The sequence below is a fragment of the Bombus fervidus genome, chromosome 10 (genome assembly GCF_041682495.2).
Source record: "Bombus fervidus isolate BK054 chromosome 10, iyBomFerv1, whole genome shotgun sequence".
NCBI lineage: Eukaryota > Metazoa > Arthropoda > Insecta > Hymenoptera > Apidae > Bombus > Bombus fervidus.
The window spans coordinates 6,950,798-6,973,962 of record NC_091526.1 but is presented as its reverse complement, the minus strand read 5'-3'; the positions used below and the strand labels follow the sequence as shown (position 1 = coordinate 6,973,962).

The following is a 23,165-nucleotide window of genomic DNA, read 5'->3' as shown; positions in this document are numbered from 1 at the left end:
AAGATTGTTGGAAACTGAGGTGTCTACCTCTTTATTACTTCTTGTTACTTCCAGTTCCATGAAGGACGGTTCCGCGATAAGGTTAATCGTTGAGCAAGCAGCGTGTGTGTGACATATACGCATGTAACTTATCAGTACCAGATTTATCGGTTATCAAACTCGTTATTAAATACATATCAACCCATTTGACTAGTGGTTTGTCCCGATACAATAACTTCGACAACCGTATAAAAATATTTTGGTTAATGGTGCAGTGCAGTCCCTTTGTTTCATTATATGCACCGTTGTTTGTACATCGTTGCGGCAATTGTATCTTCTGATGGTTCTCAGTGACAGTAATTGCAACGAGGATGACACTTGACTCCATTTTCTCCGCATCTACAGCCTCCGGACGTGTCTCCCTTTCCCTGCGAACCACCAAAATACGATCAATATTAAAACAAAACAATCGAGTCGTAACTGCATATATTAATATTTCAATATCGAACGATGGCATTGTCACGTATTGACTACTCACTCCTGGACCCCAACGCGGGCCTCTTGTTACCCAGCATATCTCGGTCTTGCACATTGAGCAGCGTAACCAATCGCAACCCCATTTCTTCATCAGAACAACCGCACACGTGGGACACGCGAGTGCTTCACCTCTGTCCACCATTTCCTCGAGCATCTCCGCAGTTCTTCGCGATTCTTGATCCGTTTCTTTCGATAATCTTAGTTCTTGCTGATACTGCTTGCAGTTTTTACCAGTATGAATGGCCTATGGAGAAAAGATTTCTTTCTAATTTAGTTAAGTTTTAATACAATATAGTATTTGAATTCCACTTTTCATGAACGAAGTATAATTATTAAGTTTTGTTTCCCGACCTGACATGTGAGACAATTGTTTGCGCCGCATACAGGGCACAGGAAGTTGTTCACATCGTCGTCGTAGATGCACCAACCAGGACAGTCAGGAGTTTTACAGTGGAACGCGTTGTTTCCAGCATTATTCTCCGCTTGAGCGATTGATTTGGCTAAATGTTGCTGGTAGACTTCTGGTTCAACGAGCTAAATAATCATATCGTATTAAATTTTTTTTAAGTACTTATTTTTACCAAAATTTCAACGGTTAACTTACAGCTTTAATTTCACGTTCTTGGAGAGTAGACTCACAGGTGTATTGTGAGTCTCTGTAAGGACATTTCACTTCGGCTTCTTCGCAGTATCGAATCGTATTAACAATACATGACCTAGGAAAAATTACTTGCCGATAATGTGTTATAACTTTATTTCAAATTTAGTCAAAAGTTAATAGTATACCTGCAGAACATATGTAAACAATCCCTTAAAATCACTCCTTCACGAGGACCGTATGTAACGAAGCATACGGGACATTCGATCGGTTCGGAGTTCGGTATGACGTCACAGTTTTCCAAAGAAATTAATTCCTCGTATCTATCCATCTTCACTTCCACTGGCGTATTCCTCTCCTCTGTCCCCTGCAATTTTTTTTTAATACTTTATAGAAAAGTTTTCTATATAAAAATGGGTAAACAAATTTCTAGAAATTATTTAGTACCTGAGGTTCTTTGACTTCTTCGGGATCTTCTTCCACAATTTGTAACACTTCCGCAGACGTACTTGTATCATCGTTTATCACATTTGATACTTCCTCTGCAGCATTATCTTTCTCCACTCGTACGATATTTTCAGGTCTTAATTCTGCAACCAATTAATTATTAAATATTGCATTATACATTTATTGATTTGCTTATTGTTAATACAATTTATTTTATTAGCTTACCTATTATTATTATCATTACCTGGAGCCACGAGGTACAAAAATACCGGAGAGCCATTTACGGCCTGTAATTCGTTTAGAGTCGCCTCATCGCGATCCGCTAAATTTTTACCAATGATCCATCGTTGCACGTTCGTCGGTATCTCGAATTCAGTGTGTATCTTTGCTTTCAACTCGGCCACCGTCATTCTGCTGGGCAGCTGTTATTATATTTGGGCTTAGTACAGCATTTAATATCGTCATATGGATTGGCAAACCTCGGCCATCTTGATTTGAGTAGGTAACGCTATTTACCTGAAGTGGTATCGGTCCCTGGTGAGCAAGCTTGTCCTCAATGTACATATTGACTTTAATCAACTGATCTTTGAGACGGGCTGATCGTTGCCGAATCACGGAACAATGGATCTTAAGCCGTGCTAGTTCCTTTGCTAACCCAGCCGCTTGTTGGTGATGACCAGATGCAATAGCCGCCTCTAGCTTTCTGAGTAATCGGTTTATGGCCAGCGTGTTCATATTCTTTTCCGCTGAATTGTCATCTGTTGCAAACAGAGAGAAAGCACAAGCGTTAAAATGGTAGCAGGGAAAAACGCGTGACATTAAGCAATAAATTTAGACAAATGATTCATTCAGAAAATCCCGCAACTATCTAGGACAATCAACTAAATCAAAGTTACCTTCTTCACTACCTTCGAACGTATCTTCCTTCGTAATGAATTTTCGTTCAATTACGGGCGGTGTTTTCGGCATTTCACTGGTATTATCAATTTTCGTAACGATATTTCGCTCGGAACCAGTATGTTTGGGCGAGGGAGTAACACGTGCATTCGCGTAGATCGATTGCTCGATCACATTGGCGTAAGTGTTTTCGTTGAACGCGGGTGTTCTCGTCGTTTTTGTTGCTTCGATTTCAGCAAAATCTCGTGGTCGTATGAGCTGGAACGTATTTTTCACCAATCCTGAACCACCTAAATTCTTCCCCGATGTTTTGTATAGGACGTTTTCTTGTTTCCAACCCGAGGTGGACGGTTGTTCCGCGGATGTAGAAGGCTGATTCAATCTTCGTATATTTCCACTAGTTTGTACGGAACACGATACCTTCTGTTTGTCGGGCTCGTAATCATTTTGCAGAGCTATATTCTCGACCTTCGTTACAGCGGAAACGAAATACGTAGTCTTGCTAGGGCCAGCCGCTACCTCTTTTTCCGGAGCCAGTTTCTCAGTCACGTCGGTGTTACGTGTCACAATCTTGCCCGGCTTCGAACGCTTTGGTAACGAGTGTTTCATTTCCTTCAACATCTCCTTTAAATCCGTTGTAATTGGATCCTCGATGGTGTTCAATAACGGTGACCTGGTCTTAGTCGATTTCGTTTTCGCGTTCGGTTCGGTCGGACGAAAGGTATCCTCGACGGCTATCGATTTTTCTGGCAGTATGCCGCTCTTTGTCTTAGCGTCTTTCTCCGCCTCGACGAGGATATCGAGCACTTTAGTTACCTTACTTGATATTCCGGCTTCTTCCTCGTGAACTTTACTTCTCTGATTAGTGGCTGTCGCGTTTGTGCGGGCCGCCCTACGATCAATAAGCTCTAACTCTTTCATACGCAATTGCTTGTCGATCTCGTCGAATATATCCGAGAATTCTTTTTGAACACCATCGATACGTTGTCTGTCCAGCTTCTTTGGTTCCTCAAAGATGTTTAAAGTTGAGTGTTCCTTAGCTTCCACGGAGCTACGAGGAAACAAGGGTCTTCGTTGATCCTCGTTACTCGCTTTTGTTTCCTTTTCCTTCTTTTCGCCGGAGACTTCCTGTCTGGATCTAATTTTTTCCTCCATTACGGATATCGCGCTATCCTTCTGAGCGACCTGATCGTTCATTCTATTTGCAGCCAGTTGACTCTGCAAGAACGATATTCTGTTGGAAGTTTCACTGACCAGTCGATCGCTCTGCTCCTTGATCGAACTACCCTTTGCTCCCGAAACTTTCTCACCCATTTCCGTATTCTCTGACCGATTTCTAGATGTCTTTTGTTGTGGTGGAAAGTATCTAGATATATCTTTCTCGATGTGACTAGTCTGTCCGCTTGCAGACTGAACCGAAAATCTCGGATGATCCTTCCAATCATTAGCATGCTCGAAGGCCTTCGCATTTCTCACCACGTCTCGTTCGAACTTTGCCGGCTGCTGGTCCCTGGCGTTCCTTGCGAAGAAATTGGCATTCACCGTGACCTTGGTTATGTTACTGATGGCGTTGAACTTGGAAATCAGAGCTCGCGTGCCACGTCTGGGCGACGAACTTTCCATTGCCGACGTGACGATGTCTTGAACGAGCTCCTCGTTCATATCGTTCCTTTTTTCGAAAGCATCTACGAATTTCGAAGATTTCAATAGCATCGAGGCTCTCGCTCGTGCTTGTTCCTCTTGTACGATCGCTGCGGCTTCTTTGTCAAGTTCGCTGATGTTCGTTAAAATCGACAGGCCGGATCTTCGTTTTGCTTCCTTCTTTCTATCCTCCGTTTGTCCGCCACGATGGAAGAAGCTCCGCCTAGACAAAGACGCGTCCACGGAGTAGCTCGTGGAAGAAGCCGTGTTCGTGGCAGCACATTCTTCTTTTATTTCGATCGTCGAGCTTGTTGGCCCCCGGAGGACATCGCCCCTCCTGGACGCTCCGGAATCCCGAGAATGTTCGAAGACGCTCCGTTTATACCAAGGTCGTGGCATGGCGGTGCTCAGAGTGCCAATACCGGGCGCCACAGTCTGGTTGTCTTGAAGAACAGCGATGTCCGACGAACTGGCACTCGTGTCCTTCGTGTTCTTCTCCTTCGTACTTCGTTTCAATTCCCTTTTCGGCATTAGAACGCCTCCTTGAAGGACTAGCGTGTCGTTGCTCAGAGTTTGCGCGTCTTCGGTGTTTGCTGGTTTTTCTACGTCCATTCCGCCATCGGTAATCTGATTCTCGCACTTTTTCTCAGGCGAATTACTATCGACGATCTTCTCCGGTGGTTTCGGCGCGCGTCGCTTTCGCCTGCTGCTGTTCCTCGATGTTTCGCGTGCATCTACCTCTGTTGCTTTGATCGAAGTCACTGGAGGATTCGGTGCGCGTCGTTTCCCCTTCACGTGTACCCTTCTACGGGTGGAGTTTACGCTATAATGATTTTTTCGATCGTCTAGCCTTCTCAACGATTCCAACAATCGTCGATCGGGAAGCGGTAAATTTCCGCAAGAATTGAAGGTAGTCGACGGCTGTAGCGAGTATCTCGCGGTTATGTCTCTTCTATGAGAATGAGCGTTCGTAGGTAGCGTGCAGGCAACATCCGCTAACTCGTTCTCTTTGTTGCCAACTGCAACTTTCGAAGCTCCAGCCGCGAAGGGGCCAACTTCGGCCGCTTGCTCTAGTATATCTAACGATAATCCATTGTAACTGCTCAAGGTGCCAGTGTGAAAGGCGAAACTACGAACCGTGGTGGTACTATAAAACGTATCTACGCTTTCCGCGCTCGACGATACGCTTCGTTGCCGGCCGTTTTCATTATCTCCGTATTTATCGATAGTTTTTCGCCTTTTGTCCACCGTTGATTCGCGATTACCGGACCGTTTGAACCACTTGAACAGGGAGAATCTCGCGTTGCCACGTCCTGCCTCGTGAACGTTACGCGACTCGTGGTCTACGGACGCTTCCGTCGCGACGACGTCCGACGTTCTTCCTTCCCGGTCGCTGATCCGTACGCCATTGGAGAATGTGTTCGCCTCGATGCTGCATGCGGCTCGCTGTACCATTCTTACTCACCGCATATTCCCTCTCGCAGCCAGCTCCGCCCCACTGCTCATCCACTGCTCCGCATAGTTCTTTATTTAGAATCACTCGAATGTGGTTTTAACTTCCTTCCAGTTCGTCTCTATAGGTAAAGCCAAACTCGTGGAACCTTCGAAGAATCTTCCGTTCGCATCCGACACAGCACACCTCTCGATTTCGCGTTACAACCAGTACGTTCTCTTTTGGTTTTAATTCAACCTGTCCTCTGACTCTCTGTATATCCGATTCTTTAATTTCTCGATGTTTTTTCGCCTATCCGCCAACGCCAAGCAAAAGGGAAATTCAACAGACAACGACGGTTGCCGGGTACGGACGCAAACTTGCGCGGAACATCGTGTTCCGATCGAGTTACGCGTTTCCCCGGCGTGTACGTGCGAGGAATGTATCGCGGAACGGTAAATCGACTGACGAATTTCGCTGCGAAACCGTCGGGGACGCTGCCGAACACGCACGACAAAGATACTCTCACTCTTCACTATTAATAGACGGGCCTTCTCCTGCCGTGGGTTATTTTCAAGTCCACTCTTGCTGTCTGCGCGCTCGCTGTCCGAAATCAAAACAGAGAAATACGGCCGTACGCGCGCGCTTTTTAACCACGAGCACCAACCTTTCGTTCATGAGTATTCTTACGATTCGTAGAAACGATTCATTTTACATTATTTCAATTGACAATCTTACTTTAGATCTCATGATAATAGAATGTGAAACAGGTGTATCTATGAGATATCCGAGTATTATATTATCTTTTGAGAAGTTGACTGAATGAATGTAGTTTTACGATTGGATGCAGATTTTTGTCATATGTCTGTTCTCTGACATAAAGACGACATATCCTAAAATAGGAGTATAATATATATGACGAACGAAGCAGGTACTTAATAGGCCATGCGCAGGATTTATATACAAACAGCTTAAACCATCCGATCTACATCGTCGCGGAGATTTGTATCACGGTATATGCAAACTCCGCTCTCGCCCACGGTATTATTTTGGGATTTGACTAATCCCGTGAGAGGGCATGGACCAGCATGGTGATGATCAGCGTCTCGCTTTTGAGTTAGCCGATACCAACTCACGAACAAATAAGTGTCGTCTTTTTGAAAAATATCCAAACTCACGTACACGTCATTCGATATTCGATGCCACGTTCATATATATACACATATAAGACACGAAACATGTTGGACCAAATATGAAGCTACAGAGTTCCTTTACGATTCGTCAGTCTCGTATTTTGTTTGCCATCCACCAAAAATAACATAACGTCCGGTTTCCCGTAATATTTCTTATTACCAACTCCAAAAACAAACGATACCTCGGTCTACATTTTCTCCTGTTAAACGATATAGTTCCAAATAAACTTCTGGTCTAGATCATTCTGACGCTTCGACTCTCTGCTGATAATCTCCTGTTATAAGATCGCTATAACAGTTTTCCGCTTTCCTTCTTTTGCCGTTTGTTTTCCCATAAACGCGATTAATGCCACAGTAAGAAGTTTCGCCAGGGAAGGTAGCGTGTCGTTCCTGCGTACACGCTGTTAATGCAATTTTTCGGTGATAACATGATTTTCAAAGAGGTGTCCCGTTTGGAAATCAACCAAGCAAATATTTTTAATTACAATTACCGAGTAGGAAGAAAGACATCAGCGAGAGCTAACCTTTAGCGGCCTTTAGCCTCGGGAACCAACCTAAGTATGTTTTCTCAAGAGTTTATAACGCGACAGGTATCTCGAAAGCCAAAGCGGTTTCTCTGGAAAACATAACACGCGCGGCCATGATTCTACAGACGCACTCGCGTGCATTTACGCTACGCTCGCACAAACGGTGATGAAACACAATACCGGGGTACAGTGAAAAGGATTCGTCCATGAAAAAAGGGAGGATGCTCTCTGTAGAAAACGTCAGATGTTCCTATATTTTATTTAATTACTTGACAACATCGAAAGTTGCATCGCCGGCTATCCGCATTCCCGCTTCTCGTTAAGAGGTTTCATTTAAAGCAACCACAAAATACATAATTTTGTTCATACTCTTTACACACCTTCGAAATAAGACCACTGTTAAATAACCCCGTGCGCGCGGCAACCAGTAGTATTCTCGCGCGACCATACTCGCATCTTCACGGCGCGTTTAAATTGACCTATAGAGAGTTTCCTCTTATCTTTGCTCCTCGCACACCATCCCCATGATCGTCTATCATTCACAGTAGTCGATAACAATAGTATGTAGGTTGGCGATAGAATATCGAATATGCGTTATAGTTATGCGTTTTTGATACGACCCCTCATCCCCAATTCCCTCATCTGCTCCAAACTGTGACATTCTCACTGAAAATTATCATTCGTTCTCGATTTCGTTCGATTATTACGAGCAATGAGACGGCGAATAGCGAACGACGTCGCCAAATAAAGTCTCCGAAAAGGCATCCTGGAGTGCTCCACGCGATGGAACCTAGACACGCTCACAACTTACTTCTCGTATACGTTCATGAACGAACGACGCCACGATGCTAACGTGTGCGTGGTCTTAGCTCACTTTTATTGTCGGAAGCCGAACTGGAGCGCAAGAGTCTACTACTACCCCCGTATACCCTCTTCTCGCTCTCCACTTCTCTCTTTTCTCCTTCTTTCTTCCTCTTATTCAGGAGTTTATTTCGCGAATCCACCCACCGCCCCGGCTTGGCTCGAACCCTGGTTCCACGGTACGTAGCAACGCCATATCGTGTCCTGAATACAAATCGCGATGTTTCCTTTCGCGAGTTTCCCGAAGACTTTCAGGACGCGATCATTACCATTAATGAAGAAGTCAACGATGCATCGGGCTCTTCTCGCTGTCTCTCTTACCGTTCCGTTCGAGCACCAAGCCCTTAGGAAGCACTTGTGGTTGTACCTTCGATCTTTTCCATGGTTTCTTTCTCGTGTTTCTTCATAGTCAAGTTCTCTTTCTTTCGCATAACTCAACCAGCAAAACGACGAAGATGGGGATGGAGGAGAAGTTTCGTGGCCGATCGTAATACATGATTATTCCCTCCGGTATCGGGGCACCGGGTATATCCGCGATTTACAATTTTTATGCCAGATTCCCAGCAGAGCGCCACAAGTCGCGGCCAGCCACGATGTGTCGTTGAACTTTCAAAAGGTCGGTGCTGCGGCGCCATGCTATTGCTTAAAATTTAGTTACCCGTTGGATACGGGCGATGATGTTTTATTCAGCTGTACGCGCTGGGCCAACGTCGTGCTTACCCGGGGAACAGGGATACAAATTAATCGTGATCCAGGACAATTTTTGCTCCCTTCTCTCTCGACTTTCCTCGCCCTTTACTAGGCGAAAAGTTTTCCGCCATGTAAAACGGGATGTCGATCGCCGGCGACGACGTCGCTTCATTTAGACGACGCTTCTTGTTTTGACCTCTTGAATGAAGATTAAAGCGGAAATACTCGATGATATCGAAAGTTTTTTATATTAAAAGATGCCTTTTTTAAATGGACGACTACCTTAGAATGACTTAGAACACGCTACAGCGCAATAAAATAAAGGTAATTATAAGTAATAGAAAGGAAAAGATCGTACTATTCAGACATGCGCCTCTACTATAATAAGTTCCAAAATATATTGATTGGCTAATTATATTTTTAGTTGGTGATATATTTTTCTTAATATCCACGGTAATTTTATCGTATGTATATTTTGTGAAATTTTCCTTCCTATCGTTGCATTAGAATATAGAGCATTAGTTCTACGTGAAGTTCTTTCTGCACGAGATGTGCAAACGAACGCGGCCGTCGATGATTCTGAATTCTTGAATTGTTTGATAAGAGATAGCGAACGTTCGATATGGAAATTTTATCACATTGGCGCCTGCTCTGGAACTTATTGTGGAAAAGGCGTGCGTCTGAACAGTTCGATCTTTTTCTACTTTTATTCTATCACGCTATAACGTACACATAGGACTGTCACCCATTTAACAGCACATGAACGGCATCAGATCAATATCGGCGTATTCATATTCTCTATTTGGAAGCTAGATTAATGCAGGTCGATTTTTTTTTTCAAAAGCCATATACGTTATTGCCTTTTTTTATTTTATCAGAATAGTAGGGATCTTTTTACGTTATGTTACAAACACAGAAGATTGATTTACGTAATATTTAAATACAATGTTACCACTTGATGTTCTAGATTCTAAATAGATTGATTCAATTATACTTAAAAAAAAAAAAAAAAAAAGAAAAAAAGTATTCGATATTTAAGAATAACTAATTTAGTTACTAATCTCACATTTTACACTTCGTAACATTCGTGTCATTTTCCAAACATCGTTTTATGTATGGTTTATCGTTACAATTATTGTGAGTTTCTAAAACTCGTAGCAGCGCGCTTCGTGTTCAATGGATTTCGGTAACAACGTTATTACTGCGTCATAACGATATTTCCTGAAGTACATAGCCGCAGAGGAGCGGAAAAGGGAGGTTGGGAGCCTTGTACTTCGCACGATCTGTTCATCTTAACCCAGGAAACAGAAGGACCCGTGATACGTGAGGGAAAGTACTTCTTAGACGGACTTCGACTTGTGTGTTGGCCCTCTCGAACCCTTTGGCTATCTCCTTAGTTACACCGTTGTTCCGTACGTGAGCAAGATAGTTAGATTGTCTTCTCGAAGTTATCCACTGTTCGTGAAATTAGACTCCCGGCTTCTCTCTTCTCCATGTCCATACGTACGGCAAGCTGTGAACGTGTTTCTGTAATATCCGCAGTTGTTCGCTGATGAACACAGGCTGGCTGGCGTGTTGGCCAGGCCGAGGATTCACGAAATAATCGCTGATACGCGCGTGCCAAATTACATTGCCACGTAAATTTGTTTCGCGATGCTGCGAAATAAATTATGTATCGGCCGACGCACCCTCTTTATACCAACGGGAAATTCGATTTCTCTGTCGTTTTAACGTTGTCACATTCGGCCGGCAACCAATTACCTTTTCGATAAGCATAATATTAAAAGCAGGCTTAAACACAGCCAAATATAGATCGATAGATGAATTCCCATCAAGATAATCTTCATTGTATAAATTCGATATCGTTGTTGAAATTCTATGATTCTATTAAATTCTTTTCGTTCTTTCTCAATCGATAACAAGTCGAATAACCCCTGTTCACAAATGTCTTCGAATCCTCGTTCGATAGAAATTTCGATGGATCTTATAAAATTTTTATGTCACGAGTAACGCATCGCCTTAATCTTTCGTGCGATATTCCGAATGCTTTTTCCACCACAATATTGATAGCTCCGATCAGCTATGAAATTGGTTCGCGGTAAATCTTCCACTTCAATCTCGTGGTATGGTTTAATGCGTTTTACGCTCCGCGCCTGCGGATCACCGAACTAGTCCTCCCGAATAGTATTAACTGAAACGCATACGATCAGCAGACGGCCGAATGGTCATTTATCAGAAACGGTAGCAGATCGATCCTGATAATCGTGCAAGCGATCCAAGAGTTAGAGGAGTTGGAATCCCTCCTACGAGTGGCCGATTTAGAGAACGTAATCACCCTTATCTTCGTTGTTCGTTCTATTTACCGATGAAAACAGGCCGACTGCCTATTATCCTGATGTTTGTTACCAGTAACAACGATTCTCCACACGTCACGGATAATAATCAGGGATGAAGCACGCGTGTTACGTCCATGCATCATCATCCACATCAGGGCAATCTACCAGGGGTGATCGATTCGTTGCTATTCGTCTGTCATCAAATTAATTGTTACCCGGGGTATTTGGTAAAATGCGGTCCTTCGTTGAATCGTCGATAGAACACACAGGTTTGTCGTCGAACGTGCGTTTGTTCCCAATACAGCCATCCTGAAAGGTGAACGATTATTAATAACACGCGGTTATATTTGCTATATATTAATTAGCACGAAGAGGATGAATGACATATTCAATGAGTTCGAGCGTGTTGTTCCGTTAAAAGCGTGGGGACTTGATAAAAGTTAATAATTGAAATGATTTCTGTTCACACCATCGAGTGTAATCGAAAAGAAACACTGTGAAATTTCATTAAATACAATTACATATCCATTATTGAAAATGTAGTATATTTTTGGCGATCGTGCGTAAATGTATTTGTATCTAGCAGAAATTGATATAGAGGCACAAACACGCACTGGTAACTGTGTCAGTCTGTACTAGAAACAGATCGTTTTGCATATGAAATGCCATAGTCGTTCGCAAATGATTATTAGAAACGGGTACAGGACAGCCGTTACATGGCAATGTCCCTTCCAGCACTTCTGGCATGAAATAATTGTATCCCGTTGCGGTGATCGAACCGAATTAATCAACGTGAATGGACGTGGTAGATTCAATTAAGCTCCTCCGTTTGTCCTTCCCCCGAGATCCACCCGCGGTACTTTTTACCACGCAGATACGGTCGTTCGCTTTCCAATACCGTCAGCCGCTTTATACATTTATCTTTTTATCGTTTTTGTACCCATTAATTGCAACTTGTCTTGTTATACAGTGAACTTAAGTTTTTATCCGTAGCTTTTGCTTCGAAACCGAGGCTTTATACTTCTTCCAAAAATATTCGTTCGGATATATTTTAATTGAAACACGATGTATATTTCTAGATTTGCTAACGATGTACTGCTATTTCGACAACGTTTCAACGATTATCAAACAATCGAGCGAACCGCGAACACATGTAGCTCGCAAGCTTTCGATTGTCAAGGCTCGATTGCATTAAGCTTTCCGGTAGAGAGGCACCGAGTTTAATCGGTAAATCCTGGCAATTTTGATGTCCGTGAAATAACCCCGGTATCCCCAGTGGTAATGATATGGACAGGATATCAATACGCTCTGTTACAGACACCGAGCACCGTTGCCTGCCGGCTATCGACCGTAAATTGTGACACGATTAATAATTGAGCGTACTTTTACAACGATCTCTTCACTGTTCGCTTTGTACAAAAGAATAAAGAATGTCCGTTTGCAATAATTTATCGGTCGATCCCGGCTTTGAATCCCGCCCCCTCTCTCTCTTTCTCTCTCTCTCTCTCTTTCTGTCGTGTTAATATCAAACAGCGGATCGTTTACGTTCCTGCGGTTTATATTCGCGGTTGCATGGGGCGTTGTATCCTCGTCTCATTTATAATGGAAAATCAGAGGAAGTCCTGGTCTGTGTTTCGCTGGAGATACTTTTAATACCATTCGAGAAATTCGTGAGTCTGCGTTACTTGCGTCCTTCTAGCATCTCGTAACGTCGCCTACGTGTAATAACTTGAATTTTCCACAAAATTCTATCGTTGCAATATTTTTTACTTTTTTATTAAATCGAGAAATCTGAATAAATAATTTCCAGCAGGAAAATCTATTAATTACTAACATGAAATACATATACGTGTTTAAAAAGATTATTGGATTTCTCCTCCTGTAGCTATTTTACGTAATCGTCTAGGCATATCTAGTAATAATTTAGACGATTAATGACAATTTATCATCTATGTGAGGTGTTACGTGTGTATATAAAAAAATACTGGCGTACGATTGTTTTTATTATAGTATTTACATACTACACATTTGTTTAGATCCAAGTAGATTAAATTTCATATCATCAAGCGATACTTTCACACGATTATAAAGATTCGATCATATCTATAAAATGTAGAAATTGATGAAGAAATCTTTCATTAGAAAATAAAGATGTGTGCCAATATTCAATGACTATGAATGATGACGGATTGTGATATTCGTGATTAGTGTCTGCACAATGATAACAGCGTTATACGATGTGTGGCGATGCGAGAAGAATTATGATCAGCATAGATATATCTGGTATCGTGATGATGTAGAGCTTCATTGAGCAGATGGCCAATTAGAAATCGAATCGGACGTCGGATATTGGTCGAAACATGACCAAGTTTCGGTTACACGAGGCCCGGTAGTTGCAGATTAAATCATTGGCTAGGGTTCCGGTTTGGATCTTTGTTGGACTTGGTTAGGTATCGGTTGGATCCTGGTTAAGTCTTAGATAGCTTTGGGTTAGGCGTTGGTTACATCGCTGCTCTATAGACAGACATATACAAACAGAGGTCCGAATTGGAGCTTACACGTGTATCAACAGTTGTTCCGATCTACTATTGGCCAACGTGGAAATGGATGTTATGGTCTGATCTATTTCTTACCACGAAAGCAGCATTATATTTCTTTAAATCGGTTTATTTATAAGAACTACTCGAGTATTTTCCTCGTATCTTGTTAAATATTCGAAAGAAATATCGAACAGCTCTAAAAATATTTTTGCGAAACTAAGTAACTACCGATTAAATATTCACTTGGGAGTTTCTTATACCGATATAGTATCCAACAGTTTCAAAACTCGAACAAAAAGTCACGAGTCTGTTTATCGCTTCAAAAATACATAGTATAATTTTACACGTTCAGCATAGTATCGATTTTCGAATCGAGAAAAGCAGTGTCGCCTAAATTTTTCAAACAACCCTTCGTTAATGGGGAAACATGTATTCTAAGCGCGTTCCCAGGGGGAGAAGCGTTGACGTTCGCATTAAACATGAACTAGTTTACTGGCCTAGCTCCTGAATAACAGTATACACAGTTAAACGAGAGTAAACGGACACGCGAGCTACGTTAAATAATGCGCGAAAAGAAGAAAGAGGGAAAAGGTCCAGGCAAACGTAGAGGAGAAACGCGGGAATTTTTCTACCCCGGATTTTATGTCTCGCCGGGCGTTTGCTCGCTCGTGCCCGGCCACTCCACGCCATTTTATGGTACGCGTGGTCGCAATCCGGATATTATGCGAGTATAGCGTCATCTCGGAAGATCCTGAAACACAGGCCACCAGCCCTCTGTTCTTCCTACCTCGTACAGTTCTTCGAGATACGAGGTAACTATACGTTCTTACGCGCTGCGATATATATTATCGGTTTACCACGAACGCACCTGCTCTTTGTCGCAGCTCATGGAGAATTAATTATGGAATTGTCTTATGCTATCGTTGGTAAATGAAAGTACGTGTACCAGGTAGTTACTGACACGAGTTTTAGTTCGTGAAGTGAATTAAAAGGTAAATCAGCAAATACCGAGAAAATAAAAAATGGTAGATGAATGCGAACAATTAAGTTTTGAGGAATTGGTAATGCTGGAGAGTAGGAAACTTGGAAATTATCAGTGCCGAAGAATCGACAAATTGAGAATTGATAATACTGATAGATAGAAAACTTGAGAATTGGTAATGCTGAGAATCGAAAATTGATATATAATGCTAAAAAGTTCTACAATGGGAAATCGATAATATTTGAGAATCAAAAAGTAGAAAATTATTCTAAATTAAAAAATAAATTTAAAAAATCAAGAAGTTGAAAGATAAGAAGCAAACGTGGGAAGTTAAGCTTGGGGAAATTGGTAAATCGATGAAGGGGAAATTGATATTACCGTGATATCAGAGATTTGTAGATTAAAAAATACATTTAGAAAAATCAAGAAGCCGAAAAATAGTGGAATACGGAGAACTGAATTTAAAGATTGGCGATGCTGGGGAATCGTATAATTTCGGAAGCATCGCAGAAGGGGATTTTTATGCAAAGTATGTTTGCACGAGGGCTCAGGAATTATAGGATAAGTAGTATTCTAAGCTGAGTGAAAAATGTTTAGTGAGCATTGCTGGAAAAATTCAACTCCGTTAGTGGTGCGAGAGATTATTAATGTTAGTAAGGCGACCAGTTTGTTTGCCACTATTCAAAGAATTATCTCATTCCATTCTTAAACATTTTTCTTTCATTATAGCCAGTATTATCTATTCTATAAGTCATAAATTCTTCTTTAAAAATATCCAACATTTAGCTACGAGAAAATTACTAAAATATCGAAGAAATAAAATCGTGCAAACGCTAAAACTCAAACAAGATCACTTTCTAACCTGTCATTGGTAACCATAAGGAATAAAATCGAATATCGATCAGCAGTCATGATTTTTCGAGTCTTGGCGAATCCTTCTTGCATAATCGGATTTTCAAAGTGTTTCTATTTGTTTATTCCTTCCCTGGGAAGGAAGGATCGTTTGCGCGACGATCGAACGAGATATACGGGCTTACGAGTGTTTGGCTTGGAGATTGAGGTTGCTGGAAAAGAAGGCAGCTGGTAAAAAAAGCAGCGGAAACGACGATAGCAATGTGAAAAACTGGAAGGAACAAGGCAATGGAAAACATCTTTTCAGGTTCCTAGCGCGGATTCAGACATCCGTTTCGTTGTTGCGTCTGTTTCCAATAACGCAATCGCGGAGGATCGATTTTCAATCCAATCATCAGAGAATGCAATGTGTAAACTGTGGCAGAAAGTGCAATATACTTTCATGAGTGGCCATCTATGATCACCCAGAATGTCGAGAAAGAGGGAGGAAACAACGCGGATAGTACGTTGGTTATGCGGCTGGCGGGTTGGAACGCTTGAAAATCGAATACTCGAACAACCCCTTGTACCAGCCACGGGGAGCCGGTATAAACTCATAATCCCATATTTTTTCTTCTCTTGACCCCCTGTTGTCCCTTCTATCTCATCTTCTTTTATCCGTTTCTCCATCCCTGTTTCGCTTTCCCTCGCATCCTCTTTATCCCGCGAATAAACGTTTCCCTCTTTTCCAACGTGATCCACCACGCATCGATCTAGATTTCCGTGGATCCACTATAACTTCCTACCTTCCTATCAGTCGCTAGACCAAGATCCAGAGATCGATACGTGTTCCATTTGACGAGGCGAGGAAATTGAACACGACCAACGTCAAGAATTCCACTCTCTGCGGCTCTTCGTGCACCCTGGAAACGTTCGTCGAGGAAACGAGCTGCTGGATGAAAATTCTTTCACGAAGATTCGCTAGGGTGCGTGCGAGGGATGTCTACGCGTATCTCCGTTCATATGGTCACGAATTCGCCAGGAATTGCTACGGCGATTATGTAGGCGCGAAAGTTCCAGCTGGACAAGTTGGAATTAAACATTCCAGGTTTCACGAGTTCTAAATCATTCTAGCCGCGACTTCGTTAGAAGGTTTAGATAGAATTTTTATAAATACTTTTAATTTTATAATATTTTACAGTGCAATCGTACATTTTGGGAAAATGCGTGATTCTTATACTCGTTTGAGATAGATAGGGAATATAATTAGGGAATGCTCGTTACTTCGACTAATTTCATTGTGAAAAATTTAATTCCTATTTATTTATATAATATACAATTTGTTATATTTCGAAGTGCGACGAATATAGAAATATAGCTTTTAAATTTTTATTTCGACTAATAATTATAAACTATTGAGATAAATTTGGTATAAAACTATCTCCTATTTATATACTCATCGTTGCGCAAACGCTGCGCAAGTAGCTAGAAGAAGAAGACACTAAGCCAGATAACAAGACGATTCTAACGCACACAGTTAAACGTAGAAATGGGGTAGAATGATAAGGAAAAGAACTCATTGGTTCGTTTCACTTATCGACGCACATAATCTGGCAGTTGCCTGCAATTCTCGTCATGCGATACACCAGCGATCCATTCTTCTCCGATTTCTTTCCTCCAAGATTGGGAATCACTTTTGCGAAATCTGAAAATCTAGAGGGCCGCCTCCGGTGACGAGCGAGTGGGTCGGGCCAGAAGCAGATTTATTTTCACCGAGGATCCTTTTCTCTCGACTTGGGCTGCCTCAAAGGAGATTTCGTTTCGGGTCGATCGGCGGATTCGGTTCTTTCGTACGAAGATTCGCTTGCCTCTCTTTCTCTCTCTTTCGTGGTAGGAACCGAAATTACGACGAGGTGCCTGACGTCTAGCACGTGGTTGAGCGTGTCTGCGTGCCAGGCTGCATTAGGCTGGGTACACACGCCATCCGTCGAAGTTCCCCGGGATAATGAAAGAGAGAAGGTCGCGGAGACAGCCGGAGCGAGAATAAAGTATGGATTGCTTTTAACGGGTTCGCGAAGAATGGTTGGTCGATGGATGGAGTAGGAAGCGAGCAGAGATAGCGGCTTCTGAGGTGATAAAGAGAGAGGGTAAGAGAGAGTGGTTTTAGGAAGGTGAAGCCATGGAAAAAGGGAGGTATACGAAGGTTACGTGGAAGAAAGAAGAAACACGTACGAAAGCAAACACAGGGATGGTAGGTTACACACAAACGTAGACAGACAAAGAGGGGAAGGATGGTTCAGCAACTGTGCTGGCTGCAGTCTCGATAAAACATTCAGTTCGAAAAATGCTGCTCCATAAAAATTCCATTCACTATTATGCCACGCAATCTTTGGCTGGATATCGGTTATTGCTACCGCCAGCCATATCGTGGCCAGATTTACGTACGGGTGCTTATAATACCTCGCCACCCTGTGCTGATTTGCTATTTGCACTTTTTCGTACGTTTCATGTTTTAACGCGTGTTACCGATCGATGTGTAACTTTACGCGTTTCACTTACTCGGCTCTTCTCTTTTTAATAACAATTGTGCAACATTTCGTTTATCGATTTGGTCTACCTCAAAAACGAATAAGTTCGTCCCTTCTCTTGTGGAAACTGAGACTTCTGATAAATAAAAGATATACAATATATATATTTATATATAATATATGTATATATGTATATATCACACATATATAAAATTTTGTCTATTTATTAGCCATATTTGGAACACATAGTGGATTATTTTCAGTTGCAATTATGTCACATTAAAATTATTCTGACGTTAACAACGTCAGAGAATGAACATAAATGTATTTATCATATCTTTCCTCTGTGATGTTAGTATGAAACAAAGCACAGAGCAGAGAAGAGCAAATTGCAGCACCATAGAAGAAACAGAAGAAAGCAGTAATTCTCTGTCGGCTGAGCGAACGGCAGCACCGAAAGCACAGCACAATGAATCTCTTCCAACAGGGTGGCCCGATTCCCGGAGATTATACACCGGGGGTATGCAAGTTTTTTACGATGTGTACGGAAGAGCCTAGAGGGCAGACATTTAACCGAGCAAAGCGCGGCTGACCATAGTCCGTTATATACGACAAGGAACGACGCAGGTCAGCCGTACATTTTTCGCGTCGCGACGCTCCGAGATGCGTTCTGTCTTCTCTTCTCTTTGCCTCGTCGGTTGTGGCGACGGGTTATGATCTTCCGCGAGGTCGACCGGAAAAATGAAAATTCCGGTATGTGCCGGCTTCTATTATGTTCGCTGCTACACAAGCCTGCGCCACGATACCCGGCGACCTCGATGTCGACTAAAAAGTGCGTTAAGATGGCCCCAACCACATTTTTGCCCCCAGCCCCCGGAACGTCTTTTATGTGTTTTTCACGGCGTCGTTCTTCCTAGACGAATCATGCGACGTGATCTTCCAGGGGATCTCCCTATCGCCGTATGCAAGCGAAACCGCTCTATATATTCAGGGACGAGAAAACATTGAAAGAGGTTGCTTCCATGGGGGTTGATACAATAAGGCGTTCCCAGCAACGAAATATTTCCTTCTTTCGACTATAGTTATTGGAACTCTTCGATATTTCACGGTATTGAAAAGGGATGGTATCATATATGGGCAATAGTATTGTGTCGCTGATGTTTGAGAAGATTGGAAATTATTTTATACACATGGGCTGGTTTCATTGGATATTGGTGTCTGTAGATTGTATAGCATTATCTATTTTTTATTACAACCGTAGGCTATTGAAATTTAGACGACTATGCACATATAGTAATTGATTTATTACTATACCACGTTGGTTGAAAATATACCAAATTTTTAAGTTGCTCTTATATAAGAGAGATGGAAAATGTGTTTTATCACGTTCTTCATATAAACATTAGGTTGTCCGAAAAGTTTCTTTCGTTTTATAAGGAAACAATAGACGCACTATGTTTTTTGTTTTATATTAGTTTATTGAATTATGCATGAACATAATAATAGAAATAGAACGAAATGGATTATACCTAATTCAATAAAATAATATAAAACAGAAATTGTTGTTCATCTACTATCACTTTATGAAACGAGAGAAACTTTTCGGACAACCTAATATATTCGATCACGTTTCTCAAGAAATGAAAAATGTTGAAAATTTCGAGGCCTTTCATTTTAATTACTTTGAACAATATCTGTATTAGCCAACTACTAGTAATATATGTAAATTGTTAATGTTCGTTAGGGCATCCATTAAAGATCCATTAATTCAATCATACATGTATATTACTTAATACAATTATCTATTACATCATTCCCTTGAGGGTTCCCTGGACAGACCAAAAACACGTATTCCGGTTGAATCATAATTAATAAGCAGCGATTGAGCGTATCACTTGATCCGGCCAGTTGAAACGCGTTTAAACAATTCATCGTCGCGGTCAGTCACATCGATTGACAGTTCGTTAAATCTTTCCATTGCCTGTCGGTGGTTGATCAATCGAGTCTGTTTATCGTGTAATTGCAACCGGTATGGAAGTATCAGCCGATTGCTTCCTCCACGTTCAGGTTCACGATCAAGCGCATTCTTTCTCACTTTTTCTGTCCTCGACTGTCGTTGATTAATAACCCTGCAAAATTTGACACGCCGATGGTACAGTTTGTCGTCACAGCGACCGTTCAATCGACGTCTCGATATCTCAAGTATAATCAATTTCCCGTTGCTAGCCTGTAGAAGACGTCACGTAATTTTTTACTACCCTAAATTTCCTCTTAAGATCACGTTTTCTCCTCGTCAAGGCGATACCTGTGTCTACGTCTATCTACGTAATGAACGAATAACCTAGAAGCTAAATCGAAAGTGTGCCTCCAATAACGTTGTAACAAAGTTCGTTCTCATTTTCATTCTATTTCTTCTCGCAAAATATGGCGTTATTCGTGCCATTCTCAACACGAGCTTCTGTGTAACGCACACCCGTCCATTTATCCGGCAAAGAGAGCACTCTCACTTCGTTAGAAGGGAGGAAAATAATGCTTTTCATCCAATGTGCAGGCATATGGCCGACAACCTCGATCGTTTGCTCGTTCGCGCGTGGAAACTGGCCATACAGCGGAGAGAATGAAATTAAAGACGAGGAGAGGAAGTTATGAATCGAAACGCGCCGCGCCGTCGTACAGGAATCGCGAATGAATTTGCGGAACGCGTCTATCGTTCGTTTCTTCACTGGAATTTCTGTTTGCAGTTACAAATGCACTGTTCTGTGTAAACATTAATACCTACGAAGGGAAAATATTTGTCTGGCATCGTTGATTGCAACGTAGCGTGGCTACGTAAGCTATACCTAATACATTCAGTAGAATAGGTCGACGCGTGGTCAGACACATATACCGTGGTACTTGGCTAACTGGGCACGAGTCAGCACCGTATCTTGCTAGTTATCAAGGGAGGTGTATCTTTCTTCACCATGGGAGTACTGAGTTAGTATAACGACAAAAAGTAAACGCAACATTATTATATAGCGTGTCCCATCTGAAGATTTACACGCAATTATCTGGCGAAATATTTATTACTTTAGAAAGCGTTTCAAGTAAAATTTGCTTCGTTCCGAAGAGAATATTTTATGGTGGTCATAAATCCTATCTATATAAAACGCCAAAATCGTTAAAATTGCAAGGTGATATTTATTTCTTTTTAATGGAACTATGTGTTTTTATTTCAGTAGATACGTAGCCCTCCTTGTGATAGACTCACTGACCAATAACATCTTGATCTTTCAAGATAATTTATCGTTGTTGTTACGCCACGAGGCTTAGTGTAGGCCGTATTTCTAACCGTCGCTCGCGGTCCTACAGTGCCGCAGACGGATCGTCTTATCTGCCCGACGAAAAATATACAATGTATCGACGAGCGCATAGTTGTCACCAAGCAGCGTGTTCCAGAAACGTCGATTTCGGTCCGTTATTTTATTTTCACAAAGAAGGTGGCCTGCGTGATCATAGGCGCGAACGGTGGCGTGACCCAAGCGTAGTAGGGCTCGTCTCCCCGAGAAGACAAAGAATTGATCTAAGGGCAATCAGTCTCATTTGAACATTGAAACGACATACATCGAGAGGTTTGACGATTGAAATTAAAGTCGCTTAGTCTAACGAATTCATCGAGAGATATCGTAAAGTCGGGTCGAATTTCTGTAACGCATTAATTGTATTCATCGCTAAATAATTTGTGATGCTTTTATTATTATACAAATTATTATTAAATATACAAGCTATATTAACCTGTTAATACAGTGTTAAATTCATTGAACCACTTCTGTTATCTTAACCGAAACAGGGGAACGACTAATTCGCGGCGTCGATTATACGAATCGTAGCGAGAATTTACGCCTCTCGCTGAAACTTTTTCTTCGCGACCGCGTCTCTCCGCGAACGGTCGTAACAGTTGTTCAAATTTCGACTTCGTTAAACATCTAGGAATTGTATCCTATTTTCCGTATTTGAAAGAACAGTCCTGTATAAGACTTTAATCTCCATCGAATATGAAATATCAATGTTATTTTTAAATGGAAGTAAGAATTTGCCTCGATAACTGGCTACATTCGAGATTAAACGTGTCTCGTGCCTTTTCTCCCAGTTCTAAACTTCAAGTGCCCTTTTCTGCTACAAATACGTATTAATGAGGGAATTATATACGAGTTATATACGGTTGTGAGTTTCGACGCCGTATTCGATACAACGTTGGGACACAACAGGGAGAAGCAACTTACAGTTTAGTCAGAAACGAGTTATGCATGTAATTGCGTAAGCACATTTCCGTCTCAGAGACACCGAATGAAAGCGGCACTAGATATTACACGGAGCAGCAGGCGTTCTTTCCCCGTTGGACAATTTCCACGTGCAAACATGTGACTATGCAATGAAAGTCGGTCAAGTAGTAAATCACAAAGATATGATTTTTTCGGCCACAGGCCGGAAGACGAGTATCCGACCGGAAGAGGCGAGGAGGTCTCTGCTTAGTCAGCGACGGTAACGCGAATCTTCCCTCCAAAAATGGGACGGCGTTTTCTGCGAAAGACAAGACAAAGGATTTGTTTGACGAAAATAAAAGAACACCCTGTTGCTTTATGAATTATTTATCAATTATTTATGAATTATTTTTAATTATTTAAATTTTGAAAAATGACAAATATCACATTTCGCGCAATGAGATATTAACATAATGTTAATTTATCAAGTAATGATATTAACACAGTTGTAGCTTGCAGAATTTTGTGACAATTGAAGGATAGTTTCGCGTAACCGAAGGCTACGCTTGTTACTATATTCCTTGTAAAAAAATATTTTAATTTTTTTTAATTTTTACCATATATTTCAACAATTTTTAACATAACATTTATGGTATATTTTAGAATTACAAGGAACATTATTTATAATTATATAACAGAAGAGCTGTGCGTAATTAAATTATGGAGTTAGAAGTTCATGTTAAAAGTTGCTTTTGGGAAAAACATTTGCAAGTTGAATTGATATAGAAAGTAATTATAAAAAAGTTAATAATGGCATATTTTAAAATATTGTTCATCACCATTATGGGTATCAGAATGATTTGACTATCTCGATATCTGCGTTATTGAATAAGAAATTAACGATT

At 41.5% G+C, this 23,165-nt stretch overlaps 2 protein-coding genes across 2 annotated transcripts in view; both read right to left on the bottom strand.

The window, feature by feature from the left end:
• Positions 1 to 4: 4 nt before the first annotated feature.
• On the bottom strand, positions 5 to 6,086 carry LOC139991324 (uncharacterized). The gene is made up of 9 exons (XM_072011287.1): positions 2,458 to 6,086; positions 2,078 to 2,319; positions 1,806 to 1,983; positions 1,562 to 1,704; positions 1,303 to 1,481; positions 1,121 to 1,232; positions 868 to 1,050; positions 518 to 760; positions 5 to 407 (listed from the first exon to the last, which is right to left on the bottom strand). The coding sequence occupies exons 1-9, from the start codon at positions 5,552 to 5,554 to the stop codon at positions 327 to 329; spliced, it is 4,458 nt and encodes a 1,485-aa protein (XP_071867388.1). The 5' UTR covers positions 5,555 to 6,086; the 3' UTR covers positions 5 to 326.
• A 2,628-nt stretch (positions 6,087 to 8,714) lies between these two features.
• LOC139991329 (uncharacterized) overlaps positions 8,715 to 23,165 on the bottom strand; it is a 107,742-nt gene continuing 93,291 nt past the window's right edge. The window contains exon 3 of the mRNA XM_074111917.1: positions 8,715 to 11,447. Within this exon, the coding sequence (XP_073968018.1) occupies positions 11,343 to 11,447 (105 nt within the window). The 3' untranslated portion in view covers positions 8,715 to 11,342. The remainder of the gene's footprint in view (positions 11,448 to 23,165) is intronic.

What these genes read in the sequence shown, in the direction of transcription:
- LOC139991324 (XM_072011287.1), bottom strand. Translation starts at nt 5,554, where the DNA reads ATGGTACAGCGAGCCGCATGCAGCATCGAGGCGAACACATTCTCCAAT. An exon ending in TGTTTACATATGTTCTGCAG is followed by an intron (nt 1,233 to 1,302) that starts GTATACTATTAA and finishes AATTTTTCCTAG; the next exon opens with GTCATGTATTGTTAATACGA. An exon ending in ACAATTGTCTCACATGTCAG is followed by an intron (nt 761 to 867) that starts GTCGGGAAACAA and finishes TTTTCTCCATAG; the next exon opens with GCCATTCATACTGGTAAAAA.